Source organism: Centropristis striata, chromosome 2 (assembly GCF_030273125.1).
Source record: "Centropristis striata isolate RG_2023a ecotype Rhode Island chromosome 2, C.striata_1.0, whole genome shotgun sequence".
Lineage (NCBI taxonomy): Eukaryota > Metazoa > Chordata > Actinopteri > Perciformes > Serranidae > Centropristis > Centropristis striata.
The window spans coordinates 23,278,617-23,301,622 of NC_081518.1; the positions used below are offsets into that span (position 1 = coordinate 23,278,617).

Sequence of the window (23,006 nt, forward strand, 5' to 3'; positions counted from 1 at the left end):
TTATGGCATTATATTAGCTACATATAGGCTTCATATTTTAGACATTAAAAACAAGAAAAATATGTATTTAACATTTAAATAATCAATTTCATAATGAGTAAAACCAAAAAAACATTATTTTATTTAAACCTAAGAGACTGCCGGAAACGACTTCAATGTACCTCTGACAGGAAGTAGAACACACCAAAGCTTTTTCACTTTCACTTTGTTTAAAACTGTTTTAACAAGTTTTTTTGCAAACTGAAATACCTGTACTACTATTTGCTTTCCCGCTTAGACATTACAGCCACATTAATGTTGATTTTATTAATTTTATTGCAAAAATATTTAGTGAAATCACCAATAGTATCATTGCAATATCAACATGTTGAAAAGAAAATTGTGATATATGATCTTCTCCATATGTCCCAGCCCTAGCTTGGAACATTACTATAATCATTTAATTATATATAAAGTTAATTTAATCAATTTCACAGTAGAAGTGTGTCAATTCCGTCAGTACGTAAATGCAGCACGGCGGTAGAGCGGGACTGCGCGAGCGCCCTCCTCCTCCTTTCCCCTCCCTCCTTCGCTCCCGCGCCTCGCCGCGCGTGTGCCCGCCGGTGAGGGCGCGCGCACGGGAGGTGGCGGGGGGTTGTGCTCGCTCCTGCTCTCTCTGCTCTCTGACCCCAGTGGCAGCTCCGACTCACTGCACTCCGGCTCCCCCTCCGTCACACCGAGCCTGCTCTCTCTCTCTTTCTCTCTCTCGCTCTCTCCCCGCTGTCTGTCAGTGTCTCTCGCCCTCCTCTCCGGCTCTCTCTCCCCTCCGCTCTCTTGTCTGGTTTCTTTCCACAGGAGCCAGCCGAGGTCCCGCCGGGTCGAAGGTTCTGCCCTATCCGCCCAGACTGCCGCAACCCCCGGACGGCCGCTCTGGAACCTACCCGCTCTCCTGGCTGCTGCTGCCGCATGGACCCGCGTCCTTTCGCCTCCTGCACTGCCGCCGCTGCTGCCGCCGCCGCCGCGTAGTGGGCGACCCCGACCCGACACTCTTTCTCCGGCCAGATAAAAAACGCACAAAAAACCCCACACGACGAAGGTAGAGCAACCTTTCCGCTTTGCTTTGAGCACAGAAAGAGGGAGGGAGAGGTGGAGAGAGAAGGGGGAGACGGGGAGGAAAAAAAAAAGAAATTCCTGACACAAAGCCGTCGGTTAAAAGGTGGCTTGTCATTTACGAGGACGAGCAAGAGGTTAGCGCGGCGGTGCCGTGACACTGACCACCTTTGGGTGTTTTTTATTATTCCAGGAGCAGAGTTCAGGATCGCACGGATCTTTTTGTGTACATTTCTGCAAACAGCAAGAGGCGCATAGCACACATCGTGTATATGCATGGTATCAGAAAGGGTCAATTTATTCGCCTTTTACCCTCTCTGCTCACCGGAGTGGTTTCTACTGGTGAAGTTAGCTATATGGTGTGTATCAGGAGGGGGTCTCTGTGTGTATTCAAAGACAAGGACTGACAATGTGTGTGTGCACCGCCGTTATAGAAAAGCAGCTCAGTGCGAAGCTACAGCCTGCATAATAAAAAAAAATCCATTGCCAGGGCAGGTTTAGCAGGCTAAGCTACAGAGCTAGTTGCTGCTACTGTAGCCACAAGGTAGAGACAGACAGGCGAGCGAAGCGAGTTTCACACACACACATAGACACACACACACACACACACACACACACAGCCTGCACACGGCGAGGAGCCCGTGGAGCATGCTGCACACAAAATCGGCCTGCATTTGCAACAAAAAAAGCACATTTTCCTTGAAGCAGCAGCAGTAGTAAATGTTTTATATTTTTGCCTTGGAGGTGAAGTGTATTCAACGCATATGACAGGGCAGCTTTTAAATTTAAGTAACACATTTTAAGGCCCAGGGAGAGCCGCAAACTTATGCAACAGCAAGGGTTAAAACAGAGTAATTATTTTAACTTTTTCAATCTAAAGAGCTTTTTTATTTTTTAAATATTTGCAGGAATTGTGTTTTCCCACTTTTTTTTAGATTGGCATAAATCTTTCTTGACTTAAATTCATTGCACATATCATAGGAAGTGGCATGCAGCTGACCCAGAAAAACATAAATCAATGCTTTTGTGAAAATAGGACAGTTTTTTTAGTTGTTTGCTTTTAAGATATTCAACAACTGGAGGTCAGAGCGTCTTTTCTTATTTTTTTTCCACCACTACATCACAGGATTTAACCATCAAATGAACTCTGGAGCTGCTGATTACCCTCCCTAAAAAGATGTTGTAAATTGAGGGCATTTTTTTTCTTCTTTTCATGCTCGTGGGTGCATCAGGAGGTCTGGTATAAAAAGCTTGTCAAGCCCACAGTGGCCACTTGACTATCAGTCAGGGAGGTCAGGCAGGAGGGAAGCTCAGGGTTGCAAAGGAGAGACACATCGAAGCCCTGGTGAGTGAGCTCTGAGGAGGCAGACGCCACACTTGTGTGCAGGATTTTTGGATGCTTTTCGCTGCAGAATTTAAGTGTGTTTTTACCTAATTTAGTCTTGACTGTACGGTTATGCATATATACCAAAGTGGGCTCAGTGGGCAGATTGATTGCTCCTGGTTCATTTCAGAATTAGAGCACCAGGCCTGGATTAACAAAAGCAGAACTTTATGCTTTATTTTGGCGTGTTTCGGGGGTAATCATCAGACCTGTTTTGTGCATGCAAGGTGAAGAATTTCTTGTTTTATTGAAGGGTTTGCAGGGGAATTAAACTTGCAGCTTTTCTTTGTTGCTTGGTTTAATTTCAGCAGGCTAATGCCTTAGAGGCTATGCCTGCGGTATTTTCTATTTTGAATATATTAGTTTGCATTTAAAAACCAGCTGGGTTATGAGCAACAGAGCAGCAATTAAAAACATGCCTCCCAGATTGTAAATTGTCGCCTTAATAGTCAAGTGTTTCATTTTTGAAAGATATTTTGAATCACTTAACGAAATGCCATATTGTTTGAAAAGCTAGAATAAATTTGCTAATTATATTAAAGTTGCCTCGCTGCTTTTTTTTAATTAGGAGTTCGTGAAGAATGGTTTGATGAGCTCTTTCAGGAATTCCTTTTTTTTTTTTGCTAAATTAAATTGTGGCACAGCCAAAAACAGTTCTGTTTGTGCTCTTTCATTGCAAACAGAAAACTGTAATTGCAGCATAAAGTAATGATGACATAGTGATTGGAAATGATTAGATAAAGATCCTATGTTTACTTGATGTGTGTGCTCTGTCACTTCAGCTCTTCAAGCCACCTGTTTTAGCCTGTGCATTTTATTTTTTTAACAGTAAAAATGTGTCTAAATGTATTCAGAGAGGTTTTTATTTGCTTATGTAAAAGACATTCTAACGAGTTTATTTAAGAGTGTGTGCATTCCTTGTAGTCTTGTTATAGCAGCTGATGTGTGTGTGTGTTTTTGCTCCTGTCGGTGCAGACTGCAGTGTGTGTTGGTGGAGTCGGTCGGCTGGGTCGCTGCTCCTCCTGCTTCTCCTGCTGCTCCTGCTGCTGCTGCTGGGAGACTTCCTGGGCTTTTCCTGAGCGGCTCTGAAGGATGACCGCTGCACGGCTCGCTGCTGAATCCCGGTGAACGAACGGCGTCTCATGTCCAAACGGCGGAAGGATGGCTCATGGCAAAGTGACCATCACGGTGGACGAGTACAGCTCCAACCCCACGCAGGCCTTCACACACTACAACATCAACCAGAGCCGCTTCCAACCTCCACACGTCCACATGTAAGTGTCGCACACACTCGCACAAACCTGACATGCAAAATTAAAAAATAAGATGATTTTTACCTGCTAAAATCATATTTACTTCATTAAATGTGTTTTATACTTAACTGGACTAATGGAAGAACTATAACTTTTAAACACACATTCATCCAAATCTTTTTTGTATTTTTATTAATTTTATTTAACTTTTTATTGGTTTAAGTTTTTGGTTAAAGGCTGGTTTTGCAAATATTTTGAAAGATGTTATAACTAAGACCATGGGGGTGAAAAAAAGCAAAAATATAGACATTTTTAGTTGCAACAGGAAGCCAATCAGGAGCCTGTTTGATGCAGAGTCTTTGTTTATACTTTGATTTAATTGGCTCAAGCTCAGAGAGTACGGTGGCCATCAAGGACAAATTTTGATAACAAGCACAGAGACCACACTGCACACAATAACTGTCCTGTGTGACATTTGAGGAAGTTGCTCTTTTAGAAGAAGTTTGCAGGTGAATAATGTTGTTTAAAACATGCATTAACCAGCATTTACACTGGAAACTAAATGCTTTCCAAGGTTCACACATATTTGAGTAAAAGCTTCTCTGACTTTGAGTTTTTTTCCCTCCCTGTCGTGTGTCGCGGACAGCTCACCGCTGTTCCCTATGAGACTGTTATCGTTTGTGCCATGTTGTCATTGTGGTGCACGAACGCTTTGTCCACATTAGAGCCCTCTTTTTATTTATTTATCAGACCAGTTACTTAGCGTGGCTCTTGTCTGATGCGGTTACGCTCTGCCTCTCATTAGTGGGTCAGAGTGCTGTGACCCGTCAGCCCCTCGCCACACACACACACTCCTCATAGCGCCGTGTGTTTTTATCTGTGGATCGGATATTAACACACGTGTTTGCATGCTTTGTGTCTTCTCCTAATTATAGCAGTTTCTTGTCTTTTTATATTCAGTGATAGTTGGTTGTGGTTACATGCACAGTCAGCGTGCTCGAGATGTTTTATATTTGCTGAGTGTGTTGTGTAAGAAGTTAACCTGCAGCAGGGACAGGAAGTGACTGAAGGAGAGCAGCAGAGTGCTGCCTGTCTGCTGCTCTCACTGTCATCATAGTGGATTTGTTTCTCACTTTATTCTTTGTGGGGTTTTGGTTGATTCGGCTGTTTAAAGGCACAGTTATTTTTGGAAACGCAACTATTCCTTCAGCCTTTTTCAGTTTCCCCCTTGGGCATTTTCTATATTAAAGGTGCAACAAATTAAATATTAGGGAGGTGAGGACATTTTTCCACTGGTTATAAACTAATGACAACACCAGTGTTACAGATTACCCTGGACATGCAAGGTATTCCTCGACTGGGTTTAAATCCAAAATATTGCCAAATAAGTGCTTTTGCTTTTCACTTTGTCACAAAATCCTCCGACATCATCTTGTTAGTCAATTCTCTGTCTGAACGGCACGTGATAAGTGAAATCTGACTCCTGCAGACACTTTCAGTTTATTTTTGAATCACCACTTGGTGCAGCAGCTATTTGAAACAAACAAAGCTTGTCCTTTACAAATTTGAGTTTTGTTATTTAATGAGCGTGTGTACTGATTCATGCTCAACAAAGTTACTTTTATTTCTATAAAAAAAAAAAGAAGCAAAACAACAGTGAGGCGGTAGGCAGGTAATTGGTGTATGCCTGAAGTAAGACTATTAAATATGTTGCAAGATGGTTAGATTTGTTGTTTGTTTGTTTGTTTGTTTGGTTTTACACTCGATATTAACTTTAATTTTAGAAAATCCCTCACTGCATTAACGTGAGAAATGCAAACACCATGCACTAATTACATAATTGCCATTGTAGTCTTTGTTAACAACAGATTTGACAGTTGAGTCAATGCAACAATTAATAAGTCCTGACATAATTAATTAAATTCTTGAGCCTTTTTGTCCTAAAAAGCAAAAAGGCGGACTTATGATTGACAGTTAAACAGCCACAAGCCTGAAACACTGTTCCTGAAAGCAGCAGCAGCTTTTAAAACTGGCTACTTAAAAGTTTTGAAAATGCTTCTTTTTTTTAACATTTCTGTTTTAAAAGGTTAGGGATAACCTTGAATTTGAATATACTACTTCGAAAAATGCTTGATTTTTAGCATAATCTGGTGTTTCAGCTACACAATCAAGCATGCAAACCAAAAATATTTTAAATGAAACAACCCGTCATCATATTTGTCTGTTGTCTTCTGGTGTTTTATACCGGACATGGAGCAGACCCGAACCCTAAATGAGAAGAGTAAAAGAACTGAAAAAGTTTCCATGAGCTCTAAAGTTTTTAACAGTAACATTCTTCCAGGATAAACAGATTATTATGTTCATTTTAATCCATCTTGTTGTTTAAACAGATAAATATGTTGCTGTACTCCCTGTTATAAGTATGATTTTAAGAGTAAAATTCAAACATTTTCAAGGTACCTAAACCGAGAGACAGCCATAAAATCATGCATAAAACAGCAACTACAGCAATATCTTAAAAAAAATTAGAAAGTGCTTGAATTATTCTTTAAAAGCTGTATGAACCCTGTAAAAAAAGGTGTTTGCTCCAGAACTGCTAAATCTAAAAGGAGTGATTTAGAAGTTTAGCTGCTTAATCTCTGGATGTATAATTATGGCAATCTCTGACCAGACTGAAATTAAAGATAAGACTGAAGAAGATAATTCAGATAGGAGACCCTGTAAAGTCATCTCACTGGGTCAGACATTGGTGCTGGACGGCGGTCAGGTCACACTTGTGTCCGTGTTAACTCTGAGGTGGAAGTGAAGTGGCATCTGCATTGAGTTGAACCAATAACGGCCGGTGGGGGTTGACGCTCAGAACAGGACAGGACAAGAGTTTATGTTACATGACATGCAAAGACACGGCACTCATGCAGATATATAAACATCATATAGGAGATGTTTTTAGACAAACGTCAGACAGATCAGAGCTGGAGAAGGATCTGTGCAGACAGTGTGCAGAGTGAAGAGCGATTTCTCACTTTGGGGCGCAACAACATCTGGCAAACAAGTTTCTTTTGTTTACCTCAAACACTTCGATTCCCACAATTCTGTCTGCATAATCACGTCCATGTAAACAGGATTATTTTGGGGAGATGGTCACATTGTGGGCTGATGTAAACTCTTACCTTCCTCCTTGTGTTGGCAGCGTTCACGTTATTGTGCCACTGTGTTGTTTTGGGATTCCTCAGCTGCGAGCGGGGCTGCCAGCACAGCGAGCGCCGGTCGGTGTGGAGAAAGGAGACGAGGTCACCCCGCAGTTTGTGTTACATCAGTCCGTTTTAATGGTTGACGAAGACGGCAATAAATCAGGCCAAACCCTTCAATATGAATCAAGGTTAACACGTGGCAGACAGCAGAGGATTCACCAGAACACATTCTAGTTTGATGTTTCAAGAGGCTCCCTCAGTTTCACAAAATACAAATAGTACAAACAATATTTTTGTGCCTATTTTTGCTGAAATTTTCCTGCTTACTTTGGGGGATTTATTATTATTTTATGCTCCTGTGATTGACAGGTTTTGTTGTCAGTTCCCTGGAAAGTCTCTGTACGGTTCATCTCACCTTTTATTCTGCAGTGTTGCACCAGATGACCTTAAGCAGCAGAGAAACCTTACATAAAAACCTCTTGTAGGAAAATAAAGAAACAAGTGGGAAAAGAATGAATCGGCTTGATGTCCGAGAGGGGAAATCCTGAAAAGGCAGAATTTTCTAAAAGTGGATTATTGTTTGTTATCTCGAGACAGTTTAGTTTTATTCCAAGTGACGACAAAAAAAAAAGAGCAGATTGTGGACAATTAGGGGTATCAAAAGTATCGATGCTTTAATACTTTTTCAATGCAACGTGTTTAAAATAACAAGATCTCAACATTTGATCGTATCGAAAATACAGAAGCTATCAAAAAAAATTCAAAATGGGATTTTTTTTAAAATTTTTTTTAAGATTTTTTTTGGGCATTTCGTAGCTTTTTATTGATAGGAGAGATATTGAGAGTGAAAGGGGGAGACAGAGGGGAAGACATGCGGGAAAGGGCTCCGAGCCGGATTCGATCCCGGGCCGCCCGCTTACGAGGACTGGGCCTCTGTGGTATGCGCTCTACCAGGTGTGCCACCGGGAACGCCCCCAAAATGGGATTTTTAACCCCAGGCTACAAAGAAAAAATGTTATTTTGTGACATTTGTTTTTAGTTTTTATAAGTTTAAAATATTGGTATTGTGACAACCTTTATGGATGATATTGTTAAAATAAAGTATTTATCAGTTGCATTAAGATCCAGACTAAAGGAGTGAAAACAAGATATCCAAATGTCTGCAGCTCTGAGAAACACTGATTAAAACGACATAGTGCTAGCATGTTCAAGGTGCAGATATGCTGTTGAAATTCCTAAAAATGAAGAAATAGTCTGTGTTTATCTAAATAATTAGTGTATCAATTTGTTTGCCCACATTGCGCAGCCCTGCTGTTTTTTCCATTTTCACCGTGGTAGTTTTTGGAGGTGAAGCCCCAGTAGGAAGGGGATGTGTTGAAGCCGTGGGGCCTCTCAGCAGATATGTGTTTGGATAAATACATTAGCCTGTTTCCTGGCTTCCACAGAGCCTGCAGTGTTTTACCCTGCCATTCTTAAACTCAGACTGGGAACCCCGGGATCACACACACACACACACACACACACATACACACGCTCCTGCTCCTATAAGCCCATCCCCCCGCTATGTTTAAGTGCTTATAGAATACGCGCTCTGTTCTGGGAAAGTAAAGGCTTGTTTAGATTTGAGAGATAATGATCCGACTTGCTTGGGGGTTCTCGCTCGCTGCATCCACAGTATTTGGACATAAATAAAGTTGTTGCTTCTCTGACAGCAACGAAAGAGAGAGAGAGAGGAAAAAAGTCTAGCGCGGGGTTTGCCCGCCATTTGAAATACAATCCCTGCTCTAATGTTTTTGCCCCCCTAGACAGAATATTTAGATTTCTGTGATGGAGTACAGCAGCGCCTTTTGTGTGGCGTGGAAGGTATCGCTCTCTGAACCACATATGAAAACATGCATGTAGAACATGCACACACTCAGACTGACAAACACACACACACACACACACACACACACACACAGTGGCAGTTGCAGACTAATGCTCAGGAACGTGACCCTGGAGTCAAAGTGGGCTTTCTTGGGCGCATGGGACGTCTCTGTCTGTCTGTTAGACTCAGTCCAGCCCTGTTTGCGTCTGGTTTATTTTTCTGCGCCGTCTGTGTTTTTTTTTTTCTTTTTCTTTTCCTCAGCCCCCTCGTCTTCGTCTCGTGAAGTGAAATGCTCAGCAACTTGGAACATATGCTTCGAGTTGGGACACTAATGGCTTCAAATCCAATTTGAGCAGGATCTGGGCCAGACTGCAGGACGGCCCGACTCACAGACGCAGACAGACACACTGTCAGAGAGTCGGAACTAAAAGGACTCTAGACTGGAGATCTCGGACTGTTTAAACATTTCTCAAGCCCTGAAATAGTCTGAAACGTTTTGAATTTAAGCAGTTAAGAAGTTTTTAAATGTCCTCTGTTATTGGGCAAAGATTTGCAGCAAATTATCTACAATATTTTGATTTAGACAGTTCATTTTAACTGTTTTTATCATTTCATTTTCTTCTCAAAGCTTCAGAAAATCAGTTATGCTTAATAAGATGTAAACCCTAGTTGGGCTGCAACTAATGATTGTTTTCTTAATAAATTTGTCTATCACATTAAAAGATATTCAGTTTATTGGTTTACCTGCTGATTAGTTTCTTGATTAATCATTTGAGGAATTGGGATGACATTTTATAAACCAAAGTCCTATGTGATGTCTTCAGTGTTGTGATTGTGAAGAAGATTACTTAATTAATCCCACAATAGGGAAATTCAACGTCTGCATTTAACCCATCCTTTTTTACACACAAGTGAACACACCATGCAAGGAGCAGTGGACAGCACATTACTGCGCCCGGGGAGCTGTGCAGGGGGGTTAGGTGATATAGGAGATATTCAGTTTAATTTAATATTTTTAAAAAGCCCATTTTTGCATGAAAAATTACTCAATTATCATTTTTCTGTTGATCGACTAAGAGTTGGAGCTCTGAAATCAGAAGAGAAAAGCAGTAACATTTGTGAAGCTGCAGCAAATGTTGTATATAGTTGCTTGATAAACCATAATCAATTATTAACTACAACCATGATTCCAAAAGAGTTGGGATGCCGTAAAAAGTAGAATAAAAACCCAGAATGCAATGATCTGCTAATCCTTTTCGACCTTCATTCAATTGAACAGTACAAAGACAAGATATTTTGTTCAAAATGATAAAATCTTTTTTTGCAAATACACACTGTTTTTATTTACATTTTGCACAGCATCCCTTCAGCTCAGCTCAAATCTTGTTAAAAATGAACCTTTTTTAATTCAATATTTCAGCCGCTGTTATGGAAACTACCTGAAATCACTCAGGAAACAGATAAACATAGATGTCTTGAAGGACAAAACCTATTATACAGACTATTGGAGAGAAAGTTTACCTGAGTACCAAGGACTTTGTGCTTATTATTTTTTAGTTACAGCAGAACACACTAGTCTTACATGATTGGTTCCCTGCTGCCTACTTAAGGCTTTGACCTTTTGCAAAAATGGTATACGACGAATTTAAACCATAAAAGGACACGTTGCACATTTTCATAAGGCATATTTTCCCCATTATGCATACATCATGCCTGTTACATGGCTAAACATACATGACATCTCCATACGGCTCTGATATCAGCTGCTAAAAAAGGCAGAGGTCAGATTTCCAGCTCTCAGCAGTCGACTTTAGCACATGCACTTTATTCAGAGGAATGAAACACGTGGCTGACAGTAAAGAATGAAAACCATGGTATTAACATGATTACTGTCAGAGTTTAAGGCTTATTTGTACAACTGCTAAGATTAAATATTGTTCAAAATATGCAGGAGAACTTGGACGTAGTTTCATAAGAAAGCGACTGCAGGAGGCAGCTGAGGGAGGAAAGTGATCCAAACCAAAGTGCTACTCAATAACACGGAGCTAATCATGTGCACCACATTGGATTGTGCAGGAACGTTGTTGTTTGTGGTTGATCTTGATCGCAGATGTGTTGGCATTTCTCACCCGATGACTTAACTGCATTACGCCATTAACGCCTTTAGAGTGATAATTTATTTATTTCCCACCGGCCGTGTGCGCCGGGCAAGCCAACAGAACTGTGTCAGCGGAGAAAGCCGACTTCCCCGCTGCTGCCAGGGTCAGTGACGGGAGACGGGGAGCTTTATTCTGTATTAACAACACTTATTTATCTTGGCTTTGCACGTCGGAGGGAAATGATACCAATTTCTCTAAATTTCAGACATATTCCTGAACTTCACAGCTGTGTGGACAGTCACACCATCGCTCTAAATACGAATATAAAGAGTTTTTCCTTTTCTTATTAATCAGTAAACCCTGCTTTTTTAAAATCCTGACTGATTAATTGGCCAACCAATATCATCAGCTGATATTAGCATATCCGAGACATAAGTTGTCCATTTCGTGCCTATGTGAAAACTTTTTTCACAACATAAAATGCAGAAAACGTTGCTTGGGGTGATTTTGAAACTGGTGTTAGCTATTTATTTTACTCTTTATTATCTTCAATGTTAAATATCCATAAGAAAGCAGACTTCTGAGTACTTTTGCATAGTCCTATCAGGGCACAATCCCCATAGAAAAGGTCTTCTTTTCAAATTGGTCAGATTAAATGTGAGTGTGAGTGTTTCCCTGTGTGGGTTCACAGCGTGCTGGTGCCAGCAAGAGAAACCTGGTCCATTAAGTTGTTGTCCACTCCCCGTACAGGGTTTTTCTTAATAGCACTTAAAATGCTACTCTGCTGAGTTCAGAGCTGTCGGAGCATTTAGGAAACATTGGCAAACTTTTGTTTTAAGCATCACGATCTGCATGTGTTTCCCACCAGCTTTGTGTCTATATCTCAGCTTTTAAGTCAGTTCTTCAATTCTGTTGACAGGCTGTTGAAAAGGAATGAATCTATCTTTGGAAAACCTACAAACATACTGAAAAGTTTCAATGATGATGCTTATACGGTAACTTTGTTTAGGTAGAGACACTATATAGAAATACTTCTATACAACACATTCTCCAACAAAATATGACCCGTTTTCTCAAATGCATCTGCATTTAATTTGGTCAAATGTTTATTTTGGCAATGCAATTAGTAAAATTGGGATTTAGATCAAATCAAATAACTTGATGCCACTAAGAATCTTTGGTTGATACGATTATTTGTTTGGACAGGACTTATCCTGAAGATAGGACTGACTTAAGAGTAATTAGAGAAGAATATATCGAAGAACAATTTGCTGCATTGACCAAAAATCTGGGGTTAATTTGTCTGTACAATCTGAATGATTTAAGGGAGATTAAATGATGGCACTTGGATATCAAAACCAACAAATGTTGCAAAGTACAGAGCCATTTCCTCTATTATTTTCTATATCAGGACACCTCAGATTTGTGGAGAGTTAAGTTCATGTTTGGGTCAGTTTTCTACCGGTGTGGATGAACTGGTGGCGTTGCAGAAAGCAGAAGTGCTGTTGTTGTGGTTACCCGATTTAGAACGGCATAAAAACCATTCACTGGAACAATGTGAACACTTAGCAGCCAATCAGAGGCTATTATTGTTTTCCGCGGTACTAAAAAGCATCACTTGTAAACACAGAAGAGATGCTGCATCCTTTATTTATTTTTAGTTATTTACTTTATATAAAACATAATTCACTCCAGACACGTGAGCTCAAAACATAAATTTCAATGCTGGTAAAAAAAAACCCTCAAATGTTGGAAGGAAAAAAAAAATCCACATTTAACAAACTCCTTCTCGGCCAGATGCCTTGTTAATTATTCCCGCCCTCTGAATAATTGAGGAGCTCGTAAGTATGAATCATTTAATGACGCCGCCGCCTGCATCCATACACGTGGATATTCTAACACAAGCTGGCGAGGAAACGGCGCCGGGAGAACACGGCCTTCACACATTCATTTTAACACCGTCCTAGTTTTTATTAATGAACTCCTTGTGAGTTTTTTTTATGAGCTGTATTTCCTTCAGTGCAGTGAAAGAATGCTGTTAATATAGTCGAGGAAATTGTTTGGATTTATGATTTTTTATAAGGATCTGTTCCAGGAGCAGCCCCAGTTCTGAAGCTCATGCACACGAAAAAAAAATCAACACTTTTTCTATTTTTTGCAGTTTCCATTAATGAGTTGTGTGTTGGAGTGAGGCGCGTTGAGTCACGGGACAGAGAGAGCCGGTTGAGGTGCTCGGATGATAACTAAACAGGACATTTCCATCTCCGTGCTGATAAAAGTGGCTTTACTGCTTGTGTGACACGACACAAAATAGAGTGTCCAGGAAGAGACCCCGTGCCTCTCCGCTTCATGTTTTTAGATAAACACGCTTGTTTACTTTGGCAGCGGGCGCTTTGAAGATGAAAATATTCACATAATTGGGCGATTTAATTGTGAAAAAAAATCGTGTGACTTTCAAACAGTCACCGCCTGTGTTGGTTAATTCACTCTTGAACACATCAGAAAGTGTTTCAAACTCTCCTCCAGCGTAAATGGATCTCAAACAGAAACACTAAGAGAGAAAATGCTCCTCCGTTTCAAGTGGATCACTGTTTGTTTCATGTTTTGTTGTTTGACCTTTTTTGGGGGGCGAAGCAGTCGTTTGTTGTGTTTCCTTTCACTTGTGTTTTTCATTTTGCTAAATATTTTCATCACAACTATAAATATCACTTATTTGTCTTGGTTTCCAGAAACACAACTACTGAGCCCAAACATTTGGTTTAGTTTTTTTTCTTTGCAGGCTGGTTCCACTGTTGCTGCTTTACAGTAATTGTTACAATGCAGTTATTCTATTAGTTTGTGGTGCAGCTCCAACCTGAAGGTAAACTCCTTCCAGGGTTCTTGTTCTTGTTTGTGGTCGTCTGGTGAAAAAGTGTCTCCAGATGACAGACGATGATCCATTTTTAGAAGCTAAAACATGTTCTGCGTTTTGTTTTCAGAACTTTGAGGTGTTTTCCCTCGTTGCTCTGATTTTCCGCAGATTCTTTGTGTGAGGTTTGTTTGGATCACATGGGTCTGATTGGTTATTTGTAATGGAAACACTTGTTCTTCTTGTCTGCTTACAGACCTTTGAATTGCTACCCAATTTTTTTTTCTTCATTGATTCAAATACAGCTAAGACGGTTCTTTCTGTTCTTCCCGCTCCAGAGCCAGAATCGGCTCTTTGGATGTGGATGAGATAGATGAGCTGCTGAGGGTGGTACAGGTTGACGTAAATAATAGAAACCTTTTGAAGACCAGCTCCAGTAAAAATCAGGTTTTTAACCTTGTTAACATATGGAGTCAGCTTGGGCCGATTGCAGCAGATTGTTAATTCAATATTATTCAGATATTATTGTATGTTTTACAACCACTAACGCTGTGTCAGCCACTGCCAGAAAGCTACAATCAACATAAACTAATAAAAGATACGACTTCCAGCAAATATTAGAGGTGGGGGAAAAAATCAATACAGCATAATATCATGATATTTTGCGTGGCAATATTATATCCATTCATGGCCGCCAAGTATCGAAATTAAGCATTCTGACGGCTGCTGGGCCGTCAGTATTATTGCCATTTATGTTTTTTTTCCGGATACTGGTATCATACGTAACTAGAATCTAAGGGATCTATAGGCACCATGTGCGTCAGGATGTCCTGTTAGGAAGTTGTCGAAATAACACTTTTATGTTTCATTCAAAAAAATTCAGAGCAGCGAAGCTTAAAGCTGAGGAAAGTTTGATAAAATGCTGCAGTTGTTGTCGTCCATACATGTTTGATATCAGTTCAGTTAAGTTTGACTGAATACTTTGTTGGTCAGTCTGTTGGTTTGACTCTCATTGTGGAGAAATAAAAAGACTGAAGAGAGATGAATAGACTGAGAATTTCAATTCTTAATTGAATTGAATTTTGTTGACGCAAAATGCAGTTAAACAGTTAAATCGCAATATATCGTATCGTCAGGCTCAACGCATGTAGACTGTTGATATAGGCTTGCCATTGGTCACTTTTCTCACATGATATTTTCCTCTCCATCAGTTTTCTCCCCAATCTATTTTGCAGAAGCATCGTTGCTGCATTTGGGCTTATTACCGCCCAAGACGATTGTTATTAATTAAAGAAATACAAACGAGCAGAATCGCTCCCCCCCTAAATTAGAACGATAATAGGGCCAGCTAGACCTTTCTCCACAGCTAACAGATTAGTTCTTAAGTGGCTTGTACAAGTGATGTAGCAGAACTTGCAGAATTTCTGCATATTTTGAATTTTGTCAAAGGTACAAACACAATTCAAGCGACCTGTTGTAGAAGTCGTGCAGTTTTCCCACTAATGCATTGCAAATTTCATTGCTTTGAAGAGATTTTGGGTTTGAAAAAATGTGATTCAGGGAACGTTAAGATAAGAAAACTTGCATGAGGCCCAGTGTGCATTATTTTGATTATAGTCTTGCAAAGCCAGACCTACTTTCACAAGTTAATCTAGCAGCTACTATTGTGTGGACTGAAAATTACATTGTTGGGACTCGTACGTCAGACCCTACTGAGAAGAAAATAACCTTCCTTCCCCTTTCAGAACAGTAAACATCTAACGCGAACACAATGTCACAGTGAATAATGAAGTAAAAACCATATTCAGTCTGATTATCAGGCTATTGATGCACCACAAAAGGACTTTTCGGGAATTGAAAATACCTCTGTGGCCTCAAATCTATGAGTATTAATCAAAGGCGAGAGTTTCCATTTAACTGTGCCGCCTCATGTTTACTTCTCACCTCGACCATCCATTGTTCTATTTTCCTCCCAAACAGTTTGTGGAGGAGCAGCAGTCAGGCTTCAGGTCTCCCGAGAACAAAGCCAGTCCCATTTCGTGGCCTTTGTTTCTGTCGGCATGCCGCTGCTCGCCGGCAGGAGTGGAGGGGCTTTTGTAACTGGAGAACCCTTGATTAAGTTCCCTCTCCACCCCTGACCTGCTGCTGGAGCCCGGTGGGACGGTGCTGCTGGTTGCAGGGAGGGGTTAAGTGACAGTTGACATAGGACAGGTCTGCTGTTTTTTGAGATTGAAGCCCTTTTGATGTCTTTGAGATTTTGGCCTCTTGAGCTCCCCGGAGCCTGGCATCGCCGGGCACGATCTCCCGATGATGTCACTTCCCTCTTGACATGAAATGGAGGCGAAGCTGCCCGAGCCTGCAACTTCTCAACGTGACAAGTCGTCCGTTTTTGCAGTTTAGAGTGTGTTTAGTTTGCCTTTACCGGTAATCAGTGTTTTGTTTATAATGCATGTCATTTTAGTTCTCCACAGAGATCTTCATGAAAGCTTTTGCACTCTTTCTCTTAAAAAAAAAAGTGTTTAGAAATGTTTGAATGATTTCAGAAATGGAAATTAGTCATTAAATCTGTCCTGTGAATGAATTAGACGGAACAAAGTTTAAGTTGTTGTTGTTCTTGGGACGTGATCACTTCCATCTTCTGTTTAAAGGAAGCAGAGACTTAATGCTTTAATTGTTAGGTTTTATACTTGCATGCAGTCATTGGTTTGTTTTGTTCAGAGACTTTTTACTGTCTGGTAGGTGCAGCATCCAGCTCTACACACGGGGAATTTACATTTCCTTCATTACTAACGAACTAAAACTAATGGTGGCTACATGTAAATGTTGCTTTAGCTATATGAACATGCATTTCCGCAATCTCTTTTTATTTACCAAAAGAGCCTCAAATCTTCTAAAGGTCTAAACACAAGTAGCTGAACATATAAAGCCCAAGTAAATGATAAAATTTGCAATTTCTTCTTCATCTTAAGCATGATTTTAAAAGCTATGAATCTGAACAGACATTCTTTGCCAATCTTACATATTTACACACAGTACTGAATAGTTTTTAATCCGTAAAGAAACAGTTTTGAGAGTCAATACTCACTCCTTATCGTGAAAATATCTTCCAAACCAGGATTATTTTTTGTTTTCAAGGAACGTAAGCTATAGTTAGTGTAGTAGAGCTATGCAAAGCTTTTTAATGCTGCCGTACAAATAACAGCCACTGAAAGGTCAAAAACAATCATCTTTGCTTGACACAGTGCTGCAACTCAGTCATTCTCATTTTTGATTGATCGATTTGTCCTATAAAATGTTAGAAAATAAATCAGTATTTCCCAAAACCTAAGAAGACGCCCTCAAATGTTTTATTCACACTCAACTGTCAGAGAGGAGTAAAGAAACCAGAAAATATTTACATTTAAAAAGCTGGATTCAGAGTCTCCCTTTAAAAAATGCTCAAACTGATTAATGTTTCTCTGGCGATTAATTTAATCAATGAATCCTTGCAGCTCTACCATAAAGTGAAGCTGGCATGTTTTTTTTAAACCTCGCCTCTTTACTGTGAGCTGTGCTTTCTGTCCAAACTGCTCCACTAGTTTATTCTCCCAGCAGTCTGCTGCTTGGTGTTTGGCCCCCGAGGCCGCTTCGTGCCCGTCTCCTCAGCCTTCCTCCCATCCGCCCTGCAGCCAGGCGGGCTGTCAGCAGCACAATTAAGGGCTGTGCCATAATGAAAGGGGCATTAGCAGAAGCAATTTATTTCCCAGCGCAGCGCCGGAAGGTTTCTCCGGTGCTGATATTCCAACGCGGGCTTTGTGTGCCATACTTGTGTGCCATTATGGGAGGGATGAGGAGGACGCACCCTGCCTGAACAAATGGAGTAAAAGGGGGAGAGGAGGGGAGGGCATAAAGGCCATCATTCACTGTTCTTTAAAATCAATTCTCATTTGAATATATTTAAGTGCCCTTGTGCTCGTTTTCCCCCTCCTCTCTTGTGTCTGCACCCACATTCTGTTTATGCTATTTGCCCCTTTTTTCCGTGTTGGGTTTTCTTGTTTGCTTGTTTCTCTCTTCCACCTTTACCTCTTTCTCCGCTCCCTCAAGCAACCCCACCTCCCCCACCACCACCAACCCCCTCTCCGTTATTCCTGTGTTCATTTTGTTCCTCTGAAGTTTATTGAATTAACGCAGACAGCTGAAATGCAGAAGATAAGAGAGGCGCTCTCTGCTCCTCTCAGAGAAATGGTATTGCACCGTGGATGAGTGAGCGGTGGCTTTGTGTGTGTGTGTGTGTGTGTGTGTGTGTGTGTGTGTGTGTGTGTGTGTGTGTGTGTGTGTGTGTGTGTGTGTGTGTGTGTGTGTGTGTGTGTGTGTGTGTGTGTGTGTGTGTGTGTGTGTGTGTGTGTGTGTGTGTGTGTGTGTGTGTGTGTGTGTGCGCGTGTGCGTGTGCGTGTGTGTGTACATGAGGGGGAGGGGAGCTGATGCAGAGGTTATAGACAGAAGAAATGGGGAGCATTGTGTTTTGATGTTTCTCCTGAAAGAGCAATAAAAAACGGTGTGAGCTCAGCAGTAGAACAGTGACTGTTTGGTCTCCAGTTCAGCTGCCTGCAATATATATTTTTAAATGAACTATAAATGCAGCTTTGTGGACACAAACAAATCAAGTGTTCTCTCACGGTTCTTGTTGTGAAGTTCGACAAGAAGGCAGTGAAGTACAGACGTCCATTTACATTTATCAGCTGCTGTGGTTTTAGTTTTGTTCATAGAAACTGTTTTTGTCTGCACATCCTACTTGGACATTTTAAATCACAGTGAAACAAACTTTAACTTTATAATGTTTGACACTGACTATTAAACAGGTGAAAAGTACAAATTATTCTCTCATTTTAATGTCACACAATTAGTTTTTACTACCTGATGATCATCAGGGGCTGCAACATTTTCCATGTCAGGAATAACATAAAATGCTGAGGTATATGATATTAAACAAACAAATAAAACAAAACAAAAAATCTGCAAAAATTCACATTCAAGCAACTGGTTGAATGACCTTAATGATCTGAATGTTGTTAAATGTTCTGATATTGTAATTAAATGAATGACTGAAAAAACATTTCAAGCATTTAATCCATATTTTAAGAGGTAACATCATGCTACAAAAAGCAGGTTTCCGGACAATAATTCCATCAAACAGTTTCCTCAAAATGCCCTGATCCTGTTTCATATAGAAGTTTTTAGCATTCAAATTGGTAGCAATGAAATGTCAATTTGCTCATGATATAAATTGTCATGATCTGCAGCTCACATGCAGTCAAACCTTTGCAGAGTGCTGTATATATTAACTGTGATCAGCAGGCATTTATTGCAGAAATAAGAAGAATGCATGATGGTATTTTGAGGGTTATTTATCCTGCAGAGTGTGGCGTGTGAACGATGTGTATTGTAGTTGCAAACAAACAAATCACAGCCTGTAGAGTCTGATTAATTTGTGCCTTTTTTCCTTCTGACACCCTTTGAACCAGTGAGTGTACGAGTCCTGATCCTGTTTGTCATGTATGAACAGGTCAGCTTTAGTTGATTAGCAGTCTATTTCCCCGTTTCCCCTTTGACCCTGGAAGGTTTTAGGTGTCTGCGTCAACCGCTGGTGGCCTTTTATTGATGAGAAATCATTAGCAGGACGACTCCATTAACAATGAAGGAACAGGAAGGAGAGAGTGGGAGAAACTGGAGGGTAATCCTCCGGCAGCAGGTGGTGGCTGATAGAAAATGGAAGGAGAACTGGACCGGACTGTGATTGACATGTGTTTCTGTCTGAGACAAGAGGGCAGCTCAGAGGTCGTTGACCTCATTAACTCTTTGTGGGCTTAGAGAAAGGGGGGCTACCAACGGCAACCATAACCCCACAGCATCACAGCCTTAAAATATTATGTTAAACTACAAGTAATGATGTTTGTGGACTCCCCTGTCCACATGCTTGCTCACATATTTTCATAACTCAGACGAGGCTCTTTTTGCTCCAGTTAATTAAAAATGCACCCCTGCACAAAGCCAGCTTCATAAAGAAACAGCTTTTCCAATTTGATGTTGGAAGAACTTGACTGCTCTGCACAGAGTCCTGACCTTATCACCATCCAACACCTTTGGGATGAACTGGAACGCTGACTCCGAGCCAGACCTTATCACCCAACATCACAAGCCGACCTCGCTAATGCTCGTGTGGCTGAACGGGAGCAAATCCCTGCAGCCTGCTTTCAACATGCTGTAGCAGCAGCAGCAGCATATTAAAGACGCTGGTTTTTGGGGATGAAATATAGGTTTAATGTTCACATTCTTTCATCGATTGATCATATACTTTTGGCTGTGTACTGTGCAAAATACTGAAATGCTAGGTGATGTATATATTGCCAAAATGATCTAAAAATATAAATTGTTTCTATCAGGATGCTGAGAAAACGGCATCAGTATTTACTCTTTTTAAATGACGATTTCCGTTCTGATCTTCTACACATGGAAAGTGAAGCTGAGGCAAACCATAGATATGTTTTTGCTAACATGGAGTTTACAAACAAAGACTTTACCTTGTGGTTATTTCATACAGACCAGAAAACATGCTATAACATTAAATATGTCATTGCCAAGAGATGAAATGGCCAATATCAAGATAGAAGTTTTTGGCCAGCAGCACTGTATCATTACTGTTTTTACTAGTAAGTTAAAGATCTAAGTACTTCTTCCATCTCTGCATTAGTTAAAAATCTTGGCAGACAGACTTAAACTTGATTTCTCACCCTGAAGAGCCAATTTCTCACCAGGACATATCTTTATTGCCATTGTCTTTATCCATTTGGTCTAATAGCTCGGGATATCTCTCAACCTCAGCAAGTACTCTCTTGTCATCCATTCATCAACACATTTGAGTGATAGCAAGAGGTGAGGAGAGGAAGTTCGTGCTGCTATGGGAACCAGGATGCATGTTTTTCATGGTCAGCGAGGCTGGATATAGATCAGTGGCGTGAAGTGTCACAGGGAATGTGCCCCTCGCTGCTGACAATGTGGCGGATTTACATAGAAAATAATAGAAGCAGCTGTTTAGACAGGCACCGTTATGTGGCGTTGCATTTTAGCCTTTTGGAGTAAACATGAACACAGTTTTTCATTGCTCCAAATGTGCCCACACAGAAATAGACATGACAACAATGCTGGACAAAGGTAAAACGTCAGTTGATTTTAATTTATATACAGTAGATTATTGTAAAGTATTCCAATTCTTCTCTAGCCTGGCTAACACCAGACTAATCACAAATGAGATTAATCTGGAAACCAGCCGTTCATTTCTCCGTAGAGGACGTGTGGTTTACGATCCTCCGGAGCCGTTTATTGGGCGCTTAGAATGTCTATCAAAACGTCTGTAGGTAGCTCTTAGCCAATCGTATCAGTTATACCAGATGACGTTGGTAGAGCGACAGAAATTGATGTTTGTTGTGTGTGTGTCTGTGAGAGAGTGTTGCTTGCTGCTTTGCTTCTCCAGTTCTCGCTTTCTGCAAGATTATTTATTTTCACGCTTTATTCCCCCTCATGTCATTCAGCCACACACATCCACTGATTTTATGGGCAACAAACAAGCTCGAAATTCAACGAAAATCTACTTAAAATCAACTTTTGCTCTAAACTATTTAAAACACCATCTACAACTAAAGAGAGTTTTGCGTCGGCTGCAGCCATGTTGGATCTGTAAGAAAACTACAAGCTTTCGTCTGCCGAGTAGTACGCGTCATTGTCTTGCCGTCCCTCCCCGTTCTGTGATTGGATCCCTAAAACAGAAACGGCCCTGGTTGCCAGACTGCCTGGAGGTTCGAAATGAAATTTGATCCCGCAAGGCAGTATGGGTATACCCAGGCTAATTCTTCTCTTTAATAGCAGCAAAAATTGTGTCTACAGCATCATAACAATCATTCATTTTAAATATGGTTTCATGTGAGTTCTGTCTGGGAATCGTGGGTTTTATTATATTGAGTAAATAGGTTGTGCACAAAAGTCCTTCAATAGAGAAGAATAGAGCTGTTTTATAAAGCAGCTTAATGACATTTGTATTCTTACCAAAATCAGCCTTAAAAACAGTTCATAAAATGACTTATTGGCAAAGAATTTAACAAAAAGCATTCAAGAAGTTACCTCATCACACTCAAATACAACACCTGAAAGTTAAAAGTTTTTACTGTAAGAGTTCGGACTCTCATGGATTATATTTGGATAGCAGTCATCTCAAACCTCACACGCTTCGTGTCTCTGGTTTGTTTTTTAACTTTGATTTCACAGATCACTGACAGACTACAGTTCTGCAACTGTTCCTTTAGTTAGGTCTTCCATTAGATGTGTACATGAAGCCATTTCTTTTAATGACGGACAGCAGCGTTTATATATTACTAATACTAAAGCTTATGATAAGAGCTCTTTAGCCGGACAGTTTTTTGGCCTCGGCTTGTTTTTGGACAGCGCGAAGACTTGGGAGGAAGTGTTGCAATCAATCACAGTGATTATGTGGCGTCCTTAAAGAGCCGGACGAGTCGGGAGAGTGACACGGAGCGCGACCTTCTTATCTGCAGCGAGTTAAGTGTCACGTTTGAAGAAGCAAGCTCAGGCTGAACTTTGACCCTGTTTGCTTGTGTGTTTTTCTAAAAGGCCACGGAGCCAAGTGTGCTCAGTCAAATTGAATATCCTCCTACAGACATCAGAGAGCACTCCTCCTCCGCCTGTCTCTCCCACGCTGATTTATACTTCTCTCACTGTTTTTCTCTTCTATAGGACACACGCAGATGATATTTCTGCAGGCATTCAATCCACTTTTCAAGGATTTTAGTCATGTATTTACCTTGTAAAGAATTTTCAATTTACTGGAAAGTTTTTGTTGCATTTGGCATTATTTGATGTAAATAAATGACAACTTCAGATATGAAAGCTAAAGAAAACTTGAGAAAACAGAACAAACTAAGTAAAAATACAACAAATTGGCTCGATTTTAAGAGAGGATAAAATGTTTCTGCTCCCAAATTTGGAACATTTAGACGTGTTTTGCATTTGCATTTTTAGTGCACCTCCAGCTCGTCAGTCTTATTTAAGCACTGACATTATAAATGTGCTATTTATATTATTCATGGAGGTTAAAGGGTATGGGATGTCACTGCAAGCTCTGAAGTTAATAATCAAACTGAAGTCTTTAATTCCCAATTCACATGAAAGTCCCTGTCGAATTTGCCATTATTTGATGGGAATAAATGACAACTTTAGGTAAAAAATCA

At 40.5% G+C, this 23,006-nt stretch overlaps 1 protein-coding gene across 2 annotated transcripts in view; it reads left to right on the forward strand.

Annotated features, from left to right (window-relative positions):
• Positions 1–552: 552 nt before the first annotated feature.
• mpped2a (metallophosphoesterase domain containing 2a) overlaps positions 553–23,006 on the forward strand; it is an 87,604-nt gene continuing 65,150 nt past the window's right edge. The window contains exons 1-2 of one of the 2 annotated variants that reach the window (XM_059348792.1): positions 553–1,075; positions 3,449–3,747. In XM_059348792.1, the coding sequence (XP_059204775.1) occupies positions 3,635–3,747 (113 nt within the window). In that variant the 5' untranslated portion in view covers positions 553–1,075; positions 3,449–3,634. Of the gene's footprint in view, positions 1,076–1,784; positions 2,435–3,448; positions 3,748–23,006 lie in introns of those variants that run through there. The other variant, XM_059348799.1, reaches the window with a different exon arrangement.